Source organism: Cyprinus carpio, chromosome A2 (genome assembly GCF_018340385.1).
Source record: "Cyprinus carpio isolate SPL01 chromosome A2, ASM1834038v1, whole genome shotgun sequence".
Lineage (NCBI taxonomy): Eukaryota > Metazoa > Chordata > Actinopteri > Cypriniformes > Cyprinidae > Cyprinus > Cyprinus carpio.
Genome location: NC_056573.1, coordinates 9,989,555 through 10,002,331, shown reverse-complemented (window position 1 = coordinate 10,002,331; position 12,777 = coordinate 9,989,555). Strand labels below are relative to the sequence as shown.

The 12,777-nt window shown below is 38.1% G+C and overlaps 1 protein-coding gene across 1 annotated transcript in view; it reads left to right on the top strand.

Moving 5' to 3' along the window:
- Positions 1-12,777, top strand: part of dpydb (dihydropyrimidine dehydrogenase b) — a 157,911-nt gene that overhangs the window by 111,781 nt on the left and 33,353 nt on the right. Inside the window, exon 17 of the mRNA XM_042771862.1 lies at positions 6,370-6,453. Coding sequence (XP_042627796.1) covers positions 6,370-6,453 — 84 coding nt within the window. The remainder of the gene's footprint in view (positions 1-6,369; positions 6,454-12,777) is intronic.

Sequence of the window (12,777 nt, the reverse complement as noted above, 5' to 3'; positions counted from 1 at the left end):
CCATTAACACTATTAACAGCATTATGCAATCAAACTTATAGCAAAATGTGGTAGTTCTGTATGTTGTTTCAGGGTTCATCTGAGGTCCTCTGAGGGGTTGGCATTGTCTCTTCTCAGGTGTTCTGGATCCTGAATCCCATGGCAAAACAGAGAAACAAATAGAGACATAATTAGCGTAGCTGCTGTTCCAGCCAAGTAAAATTAATTAGTTTAACCCAAGCTAAAAAATAATAATGCGCATTTGATCAGATATAACTGCAGTCCAAAATTATGAGATGCATTATTTGAATGCTTGGCCAAAGAGATGTGTTTTTAATCTAGATTTAAAAAGAGAAAGTGTGGCTGAACCCCGAACATTATCAGGAAGGCTATTCCAGAGTTTGGGAGCCAAATGCGAAAAAGCTCTACCTCCTTTAGCGGACTTTGCTGTCCTAGGTACTACCAAAAGTTTAGCGTTTTGTGACCTTAGGGAGCGTGATGGATTGTAGCGTGGTAGAAGACTAGTTAGGTATGCAGGAGCTAAACCATTAAGGGCCTTATAAGTAAGTAATAATATTTTGTAACTGATACGGAACTTAATAGCCAGTGCAAAGACTGTAGTATTGGGGTAATATGATCATATTTTCTTAACCTGGTAAGGACACTAGCAGCTGCATTTTGGACTACCTGTAGCTTGTTTATTGAAGATGCAGGACAACCACATAGAAGTGCATTACAGTAGTCCAGTCTAGAGGTCATGAATGCATGAACTAGCTTTTCTGCATCAGAAACAGGTAACATGTTTCATAGCTTGGCAATGTTTCTAAGATGAAAGAATGCTGTTTTTGTAACATGGGAAATATGTTTTTTAAAAGACAAGTTGCTGTCTCATATAACACCCAGATTTTTGACAGTAGAGGAAGTAACAGTACGTTCGTCTATTTGCAAATTGTAATCTACGAGATTCTGTGTTATGTTTTTTGGTCCAATAAGTAATATCTCTGTCTTATCTGAATTTAATAGGAGAAAATTATTGGTCATCCAATTTTTTTTACATTTTTAACACACTCTGTTAGCTTAGATAATTTAGAAGTTTCATCTGGTCTTGTTGAGATATATAGTTGAGTATCATCAGCATAACAGTGGAAACTAATCCCGTATTTTCTAATAATATTACCAAGGGGCAACATGTATATTGAAATTAGCAGAGGACCTAGGACAGATCCTTGTGGCACTCCATATTTTACTGATGATAAATGAGATGACTCCCCATTTAAATAAACAAAGTGGTGGCAATCGGAAAAGTAGGATCTAAACCATCTTAAAGCCTGCCCTTGGATACCTGTATAGTTTTGTAATCGATCTATGAGTATGTCGTGATCTTTGGTGTCGAACGCAGCACGAAGTTCAAGTAAAACTAGCAATGAAATGCAGCCTTAGTCTGACATAAGAAGCAAGTCATTTGTATTTTTAACAAGTGCAGTTTCTGTGCTATGATGGGGCCTGAAACCCGACATTCTTCATAGAGATCTTTTTTTTTTGCAGGAAGGAGCACAATTGAGCAGACACAATTTTTCTAAAATTTTTGACATAAATGGAAGATTTGAAATGGGTCTTTAATTTGCCAGTTCACTAGGATCTAGTTGTGGTTTCTTAATTTGAGGCTTAATAACTGCCAGCTTAAATGGTTTTGGGATGTGACCTAAAGATAGTGACGAGTTAATAATATTGAGAAGCGGTTCTTCGGCTACAGGTAACAACTCTTTCAGTAATTTAGTGGGTACAGGATCTAATAAACATGTTGTTGGTTTAGATGCAGTGATAAGTTTATTTAGCTCTTCCTGTCCTATAGTTGTAAAGCACTGCAATTTATCTTTGGGTGCGATGGATAAAACTAAAGTATGAGATGCTGTAGAATCTACATTTGTTATTGTATTTCTGATGTTATCTATTTTATCAGTGAAGAAATTCATAAAGTCATTACTATTTAACTGTGAGGGAATATTTAGATCGGGTGGCGTCTGGTTATTTGTTAATCTAGCCACTGTGCTAAATAAAAGATCAAAAACGATTTTTAAGGTTTGGGCTAATAAACATTAGTTCACTCACACCCAAAGCAGTTATTGTAAATGAAATGATCACAGGTAATAGTTATGATCAAAGATACTTTAAATTGATCAAAAGTAACACTAGATTTTTACAGTGTTAAACAATATTCTATTTCAAATAAATGCTGTTCTTTGAACTTTCTATTCATCAAAGAATCCTGGAGGAAAAATGTATGTGTTTTCAACATTGATAATAATAATAATAATAATAATAATAATTATAATAATTAATAATAATAATAATAATAAATGTTTCTTGAGCAGAAAATCAGAATATCAGCATTTCTGAAAGATCATGTGACACTGAAGACTGGAGTAATGACTGCTGAAAAATCAGCTTTGCATCACAGGAATAAATTACAATTAAAATGTAAAAAATATTAAAAAAGGAAAATGTTTCGCAATATGAATGCTTTTACTGCAATTTTGATCAAATAATTACAGCCTTGGTGAGAGGTTTTTTTTTTTTCTTTCCCAAAAACATTAAAAAGTCTTATCAACCTCAAATTGTATTATTGTTATTGTATGTCACTTTCTACATCAGTGTATTACTTTGAGTTTTGAATCGTAAGACCATCAGCACTGACCGCTTGTAACCACAGACTTAAAATGATCTTAATACCAGGAATAAACTGGGTATTTTATACGGATTTTCACTCAGGCTTTTAGGCATTTGGATCGGAATTTTGATTTGTCATGCTCGCTTTTCAAAACATGCTGTGCTTTTATGAATCTTTCAAAGACAAAAGATATGAAAGTGGCCTTTCTGTGGCGAGGAAGCCTGACATATTCTTGCTTTAGCTTTGAGAAGGGTCCGAGAAATCTCTTAATGCCAATCGTTAATTCATTCATTAGAGAAGTGCACTGTGTTAAAGGGCCCAACAGAATTGTCTATCAAAGGTGCCTTGATGTAGCTATGAGCTGGACTGGGCCGGGCAGCGCTTTTGATCACACTGGAGTGGTTAGTTCTTGTCAAAGTTAGTGTCAGGTCTGATCAGTGTTTATGTTGAGGCCTATGGCTGTCTAATGGAGCATATCCAGACATCCTCCATTCACTCTGTCTCACTAACACACACACAAACATCATTTTTTGGAGTCCTGCAGGTAAGTCACAGCTAAAAAAAGCCTAGGCCATATGAAGACCGAAATCATCTGGGCCTACAAATGGAAATCTACTATATGTGCAAGTACTCATCTTTATCTCGATGACCGCAACAGTTGGCTTTTGTTTCCTGTTCAAGTGGGGAGCTTTGATGTGATGCTATTTACTATTTCTGGATAAGAGGTCATCAGCTTTGAAGTTTTCTGTTGTATAAGATACATAAAAGCTCTTTCTCATAACGCACATATGATGCTCTTGTTTTTGTTTCACCATTGTTAAGATTCACATGTAGAATTACTTCAATTCAGTCCAAGGATGGCATATTTCCCGCAAGTTGCAGGAGGAAAATGCAGAGAGGTGCTGAATGTTAAGGTGCAGTGGGTGTAAATATCATATTTCCTTAGTTGTGACTCTCCTTGTTGAGTCCACCAGCCTCAGGAAACACAGAACAGCACAAGAACTGTTCATCAGGGGCTTTATAAATTTGGTTTCCGTGGCCATGCAGCTGCATACAAATCTAAGATCACCACCAAGCAATGGCAAGCATCAGCTGGAGTGGCGAAGAGCTCGTCACTATCGGGCTCAGGAGCGGTGGAAATACATTCTCTGATTAATCATTCACTCTTCCCCATCTTCCCCATCTGGCAGTCTGACGGATCTCGGACTGACATGAGAATCTGAATCTGACAGAGAGGGCTACCCACATTCCCAACCTTCCACACATCCATATTGCCAGCTGTAAAATTTTGATGGAGGTGGAATAAGAAAAGTGAAGGGTAGTTATTTTCACGGTCATGTTAGCTTTTTCCTTTAGGGAAGTTATAACACATTGACACACACACACACACACACACACACACATATATACGTGTGTGTGTGTGTGTGTGTGTGTGTGTGTGTGTGTGTGTGTGTGTGTATTTATACCATTTATATATAGACGCACACACATTCAGAAGTTTGGGGTCACTAAGTTGTGTACTTTCTCAGTAAGGATGCATTTAAATTGATCAAGTGGGTTATTAATAATAATAATAATAATAATAATAATTATATATATATATATATATATATATATATATATATATATATATATATATATATATATATATATATATATATATATATATATATATATATGCTGATCAAAGAATACTGAAAAAATATATCACTGTATTACCATTTCCACAAAAATACTAAGCTGCACAACTGTTTTCAACATTAATGAGAAATATAAACACCAAATCAGCTTTGCCATCACAGGAATAAATTACATTTTAAAATTCATTACAATGGAAATAAATTGTAATATTATTCCATAATATAATTGTTTTTACTGTTCTGTTTAACTGATCAAATAAATGTAGCCATGGTGAGCATACATTAAACAAAAACATTAAACAAATCTACGCACAGACACATAAAATGTACATCGAGAGTCATACAGTTACAATTTCATTACAATGTAAAATTAATGTAAATTTTATTAAAATTTGATTACACTATTTTATGTGTCCTTGTTACGGTGTAATATTCAAGTACTAAGTAATATCAATTAACATTTCCTTATTATAGGGTTGGATTAGGGTTTGGTTTAGGGTTATTGTATAATTATGCATAATTTACTGTTATTACTGTATTAAGTACATGTAACGTGTAACACTGTAAAATAAATTGTCGAAATGAAAAATGAATGGCTGCAAATGAAATGTATGCAGTCTAAAATGTTTTCATTTATTTATTTTAATTAACATATTATTCATTCAAAAAAAAACATCAGTTCCGACCCCAGTAACATTTATGTGGATGCAGGAAGGAAGCAGCCACTAACTAATTTCAGCATTTACTAGAAACCCTTCCCAGAAGAGTGTGTTATTGCAGTATGGACCAAACTCATATTATTCTCCATAATTTGTGGAATGAAATATTCAAAAAACAGATGTCCTGGTATTTTTTGGCCATATAAAATATTATACACCTTATACCAGCACACCTTGGAGTAGATTTGTACAGTTCTGTCTCCTGCCTGCCTTGTCTGTCATTTTGTGTCTCTCAAACCCAGCCAAATCGCTCACTCGTTCGCTCTCTCTTTCTCTCTCTCTCCTCTAATGGCTGTCAGGCTTTAGGAAAGCCATGGCTGTGTGTCTGAAGCAGCAGGTTTGTAGGGTGTGTAGTGGAGAAATCGTTCTGGCTCTCCCCATTTCAGTGCGGTTCAGAACGGCCGCCAGAGCGTAATTGCCTGTTGAATGCTTTCCCACTTCCAGCACCCTCACTCACTCACCCGCTCCCCATCCACCTGTGCTGCCTTTTTTTCTGCTTCCCTATTTTAAAAGACGACTCTGTGGCAGCTTTGACATGTCAAAGAGTTCTTCTGGGTCTATTTTAAGAAAACCATTTTATGCTTTTTGAATGCTGGGAAGTGCTCAGTGTGTTTTTTTTTTTTTTTTTTTTTTTTTTTTTCACCTTCTTGGAGGCTGTTTTACACACAGCAGCCCCCAAAAATTATTTGGACATCTTAATATATTAAAGATTTATTTATTTCAGTGCAAAATATCAAACCAAGTGACATTTGTGAATAAATATTGCACAGCTCTTTTTTATTTTTATGTTTAATTTATTATTATTATTTTTTTTTGGTCTTGGTTTTTATAAATAGATAGACTTTATAAATGTAAAATGAAAAAATATTTAGGACACATCTTGCTAGTGTTTTTGATGTCTTTAAATGTCATTGGGTTTGTCAGCGAAGAACATTTATACACTGTCATTTGTGGATTTATGAAGTATTAAAGAGCCTGGTGAAATGTGTTTGTCTTGATTGATTGAATTGCTATTTGATTGGACTTGCACATCCATGCATGCGTCCATGTGTCTTACCATGATCGCATGATGCTTACACATCTTGTATGCGTCTCAAACCACCTCCTGAGCTTGTTTGAGTGATCAGATTGTTATCAGTCTCAACTGCATCTTGTAGGGCATTTACACCTGGTCTCATCATGGTCAAATAGCAATCCGATTTGTAGAAATGCATAAAGTGACCGCATGTCTTTTGCATGAGATATTTCTGCTTTGGATTTGTTTGTCTGTAAACATAATTTTGCAGTGCAACTATTCTTGTATATATTTAGTTAAACAAGTGACTATGTTAATGGTGCTTTAACTGATTATTTTGTTTAACAGGACTCTAAAGCTGATGCTCTGGAGCTGAACCTGTCCTGTCCTCATGGCATGGGAGAGAGAGGTATGGGACTGGCATGTGGACAGGTAAAAAAACATTTAAAAAGCACTGTTGAAAAACTCACTCCTGATTTCAAAAATGAAAATTCTGTCATAATTTGCACACTTTTATGTTGTTTTAAATCCTTATGATTTTCTTTCCTCTGCAAAACACAAAATGAGAAAAATTGAAGCCTGTTTCCTATGCAATTATAGTGAACAGGGACCAATGCTTTTAAGCTTCAGTAAAGACCATGAAAGTGGTCGCTGCGATTTATAGACTATACAGTACATTTGTGTGAAACAGACAGAAATTTAAGTAATTATTCTCTATTTATCTTGACACTTGTCCTTGGATCTCCTTGGAGCGTTCATGAGAAATGTACTTATGTTTGTGAATCAACATTTTAAATTGGATCTTTTATATAGCAATTGATTTTAGGGCTACGCAATATGGGATAATTATATTATTATAATTATTGTTGCTGTTGTTATTGTTGTTATTATTAAGTAAAGAAATAAAATAAGAATAATTGCAATTGTAATATTTATGTAAAGATAAGTCCACTGATGGCGAGTCAAGTTCAGAACCCATGTGCAGTTTATTGAACAAGATGCAAAACAAAACTAAAACAGAACATAAACTGGAGCACTAGAACTTGAATATAAACAGGCTTCACAATACTCACCAACAGCAGGTTACAAAAACAAAGCTAGACACGAGACTATACAAACATGAGTGCTATATATATATTTAGACACATGGACAAATGACTAACAAGATACACCTGAGAAGGGTCAAGATAATGAACCAATGACAAGATAGAACTGAGAAACACCTGACAAACCAATGAAAATACATGAAACAAAATGTGCATTCGACTTTAACCACAGCTACAAACGGCAGTCAATAGGTGCGTTCGACTTAACGTAGTGCTGCCCAGAGCGATCAAATTCTAACTAGTTTCTCGCCCCACAATGCAAAATTATTAACAATAACAATATAAAAAAAAAACCCCCCTCAAAAAAAAATATATATATATATATAAAAACCATTAACATTAATAAGATCAATACAGTGCAAATTATATAATTAATACTAATAAAAGTCTGCAGACTCATTCAGTGTCCTTATTCAGTAGTTGGATTGCCTGAGGATAAAAACTCCTTCTCAGTCTCTCTGTGTTGGTTCTCAAAATACAGTAATACTTTCCTGATGGGACCAATGACAGTAAATTGTGTCCAGGATGACAAAAGTCTTTAATAATTATTTTAGCCCTGGTCCTGCATCTCTGAATATAAATGTTTTTGATGTCAGGGAGCGAAGTCCTGATAGATTTCTGTGCTGACCTTACAACTCTAGTCAGTGCTTTCTGATCTTGATCCGTTGTACTTCCAAACCAGGAGATGATACTCCCTGTGAGTAGGCTCTCCACAGCTCCAGTATAAAAAGTCCTCAACACTTTTTTTGAGACCCTGAACCTAGCCAACCGTTGTAAGTGGTAAATACGTTGATTTCCCCTCCTCACGAGGTGATCTATATGCATTTTCCAGGAAAAATCTTCTGTGAAATATACCCCAAGATATTCAAAACTGCTCACCCTATCAACTGTGGCCCCACCGATCGTCAAGGGGCTGTAATTCCTCACTTGCTTTCTCCCATAATTGATAATAATCTCCTTAGTCTTAGCAACATTCAGCATCCACTTCCTCAAGGTAGGCCTTTTCATTGTTTTTACTAAAAATGCCTAAAACAATGGTGTCATCAGCAAACTTCAGTTTGCCAGAACTGTGTTTAGCCATGCAGTCACTGGTATAAAGAGAGTAAAGCACAGGACTGAGGACACAGCCCTGGGGGGCTCCAATGTTGAAGGTGAGTGTAGAGGAGGTGTGGTTTCCCATTCTAACCTCCTGCGGGCCTCCTGTCAAAAAGTCCATGATCCAGTGACAAATGGAAGAAATCAGCCCTAAATCTCCTATCTGTATAGACAAGAAAAAGCAGCATAGTCCTTAGAATTTCATCTTTTGTATTCCAATTAAGCAAGAAAGTCATATTCCTTTAAGACCATTCTTGAATTTTATTCAGAGCTTTTGCCACTTTAACTGCGAGAGAGTGGCGAGGTGACAGGAAATGACGGGACAGAAGGTGAATCTGGAAATGGCACAAGTTAGACTCAGACTCTGGTCACCTGCACGGTGAAGGAGCATGTGCACCACCCGCCCCACCACATCTCCGCTCCCAAGCTGTGGTTTTTCAGCCGAGAGATCCTATAAACCTCACAAGATATTCAAATGCAGACTAAATGGACAGAGCAGGTCAGGAGGCATCTAATGGTACACTATTCCTCTCCATCTCCCTTCAGCTTCATTATGGTTGTGAGGGAAGCGGGAGCCGTTTGCCCCCTCAAACAGGACACAAAGCCATTGTGCTCCTGCAGAGGCTCTAAACGAGCCCTGCACTACCACACACACACACACACACACACACACACACACACACACACACACACACACACACACTCATGAAGCTAATCACAGCCTGCTGCCTCCTGGCAGCTAACCTCTGTGTGAACTAACGCAAGGCAATATCATTTAATCACACTGTTTGCCACACGCTCTCTTGTGCTCTCTCTATGGCTGGCTTTCTCCGTCTGTGTCTCTTTCTGTCTTTGCTTCCTATTTATTTTTCCCCGTCTTTCAGACTGGATCAACCCCTCCGCTCCCCCCATCTGTATGTTTCTGTCTCTCCCCCTTATACTGTGGGGAACAGGGGGAGGTCTCGTTGATTGTATGAGAATAAGTTGGAAATTGTGCAACGGTACAAAAATGTATGATTGCAGCCCCATACTGTTGGGTATTTAATCAGAGAGCGTGGCCCTCTCTTTGAACCCTGGAGCGTACGGCACACTGGGCTAATTCAGCTCTATCTGGACACAGCGCTGTCGGAGGGGAAACTGATTTACATTTTACAAAGACAGAAATCAACTCGCAAAGATGTAAATATGCTAATGTTAAACAGTTTCTTTCTCTTAGCGCCAATGCAAGAGATCTTCTGGAATCTTAAGCGAGGCATTGTTTCGGTTCAGGCGTAGCTGGATTTCTCTTTTTATCTGAACTACATTTTGTCCTATACTAGAGTCTGTTTATGATTAGTGACTGTGTTTGTGATGTGTCTATCACTAACTTTTCAGACACGGGACAACACATTTTAAAATTTTCCTGCTAATAGTTTTAAAATAGCAACATTTTCACACTAATTAATCAGAGATGATCACTATGTTCTTAATACAGATATACCATATTTGACTTTTTTTTTATTTTATAAAAAAATAATAATAATAACATTACATTAAGAATCACACCCTCTAAAGGCACATGAGGAGCAAAACACACACAAAACACGGAACAGAATCTGACAATAAAATAATGTAATATAATATAATATAATAAATATATATAATATAATATAATATAATATAATATAATATAATATAATATGAAAAAAATAAATAAATCTTGCAACATAAAAGTCCTTTTCAATATTTTACCTGCTATGAAGTCCAAACTGCTATGAACTCTCTCTCTCTCTCTCTCTCTCTCTCTCTCTCTCCATATATATATATATATATATATGTATTGGTTATATATACACTCACTGGCCACTTTATTAGGTACACCTTGCTAGTACCGGGTTAGACCCCCTTTTGCCTTCAGAGAACAGCCTTAAAGGGTTAGTTCATCCAAAAATGAAAATTATGTCATTAATCTCTCACTCTCATGTCGTTTCAACTCATGTTGTGTCGAGCCATTTTGAAGAATATCTGCTGGACGTAATCTGTTCTGTGTCAGCTGCGTCACACCGATACGCTGTTTCTTTTCAGATCATATCTCTCTGTTTCCTACGTTGTTGAGATTTGATCTGAAGTGAGTGAGTGAGTGAAGTGACATACAGCCAAGTATGGTGACCCATACTCAGAATTCGTGCTCTGCATTTAACCCATCCAAAGTGCACACACACAGCAGTGAACACACACACACACCGTGAAAACACAGACCCGGAGCAGTGGGTAGCCATTTATGCTGCGGCGCCCGGGGAGAAGTTGGGGGTTCGGTGCCTTGCTCAAGGGCACCTCAGTCATGGTTTGCCAGGCCGAGACTCGAACCCACAACCTTAGGGTTAGGAGTCAAACTCTCTAACCACTAAGCCACGACTTCCCCACAGCTGACGCAGCTGACACAGAACAGCATATGTCCAGCGGATATTCTCCAAAATGGCACCAGGGTGATGCGGAGAAGAAAAATTGTTGAATAAAGTCGTTTTTTTTTTTTTTTTCTTTTGAGCACAAAAGGTATTCTTGTAGCTTCATATGATTGCAGATGACCCACTGATGTCACATGGATTATTTTACAGATCTCCTTGCTACATTTCTGGACTTGGGAACATTTTAGTTGCGTTGCTGTCTATGCAGGGTCAGGCATTTTCGTCTGCACATCTCCACAGGAAAAATCACTGGATATTTTCTCTTTTTCGGACCATTCTCTGTAAACTCTAGAGATGGTTGTGCGTGAAAATCCCAGTAGATCAGCAGTTTCTGAAATACTCAGACCTGCCCGTCTGCCACCAACAACCATTCCACGTTCAAGGTTACTTAAATCCCCTTTCTTCCCCATTCTGATGCTCGGTTTGAACTTCAGCAAGTCGTCTTCACCACATCTAGATGCCTACTGTAAATGCATTGAGTTGCTGCCATGTGATTGGCTGATTAGCAATTTGTGTTACCTTGATGTCAAACTAATTTTTAAAATTTGTTTGGGATTTTTGATAATTTAGCATTTTTATTTTTAGTAACTAGCAACACCAGGAAAACAAAACTGATATTGCAAAATATGATTATTTTTTTTAACAGCACAACTTTTCTCATTCATTGCGATGATATAATAGATGGAGCTGAAAGGAAAGAGCAAATAGGAAACAAAGGAAATGGCCAGGGAAAGCACCTTTTTTATTAATCCAAAATAATACTTTGATATACATACTTCTACTTTTTCAGGTCGGTAGCCCATTTTGAATCAGTGATATGAAAACCAGCACAGCATCTGAAGCTGAAGGAGCTGCTGTCCGTGGTGCTGAAAAAAGTCCTCCCACAATCTGCAGGACAAAGTACTTTCCCCCCAGTTTGATTTATATTTATAGATCCTCTTTATGTGTGATATTGTCTGCAGTGGACAAGATATTGCACTGTGCCTTACTTTACACTGCCTGTGCTGTTTCTCAGATGGGTTTGAACCTCAGCTTCATATATTACCACCTTAGAAGTTTAACATATTCATTGATCTTCCTCTGCACCTTCATGTGTATCTGCCCATGTTTTAGAGTCTGACCAGGGAGTGTGTTTGCGGTGAGTGATCCCATACTTGGATTCAGTGCCCTGTACATGAGATTGATGTGTCTCATAAGTGTTCCAAGCCTCGCCAGGGCCTGTTCTTCCCAGATTTCGCAGCAAAGGGTTTCAGACACGTCTAGCCAGAGGTGCCTCTCTTCCTGCATTCAAAGCACCGGCGAAGCACAAGCCCTGAGCTCAGAGCTTTGAAAGCCAAGCTTACAAACAGTTGTCAGCTAGAGGCCTTTAATAAGCTGTCATAGGCCTTCCCAGCGCTGCTGAGCTCCCCTCTGTGAGGACATTAAGTTCTTACAAGCAGCATCTGTTTCAGGGCCAGGCACCTGCCTCTGGCCTTAGCGCACCGCTAATGCTTTTCTACCTTCCCTTGACCATGCTCCCTGCTGTTAGCCACAATGTTTTAGCCTCACCACCGGTGACCTGCGCACAGATGGACACGCACACACACTTGCGCTCACAGACATCTGCTGGCCAGCCTCGATTATGCTCCTGGAAATCGACATGTGTTCTCAATCTTTTCTGTGAGCCTAAAGGTGCTGTTTTTTCCTCCTCGCTCAAGCATTTCATTCCTCAGGGCGCATGGGTTTTGTCTCCACCGAAAGCTTGCACAGTATCCCTCTGTCTTTTGGGTTTTTATAGCTTCTCTCTGTAGACCGTAGAACATTCTGGTTGTTACCCTCTGACAAGATTTAGTGTGTGTGTGTGCATGCATGTGTGTGTGGTTTGCCAGTCTTGTTATAAATGCTCGCTGCCCACATCCCTCCCACGGCCCATACTGGTGGCTATTTTCCTCCAATGCACCACATATCATCCCCTTGTGTTCCTAAGCACAAAAGAAACTTGTTCAGACTGAAGATCTCCACCTTGAAAAGCATTGGAGTGTCTCATGGCCTGTCAGCGTCCGCCGGTACCACCGGCTTGCCGGTTTCCTGTGTTCAGATGGCAAAATCTCAAGACAGAAACAATAGCTTGA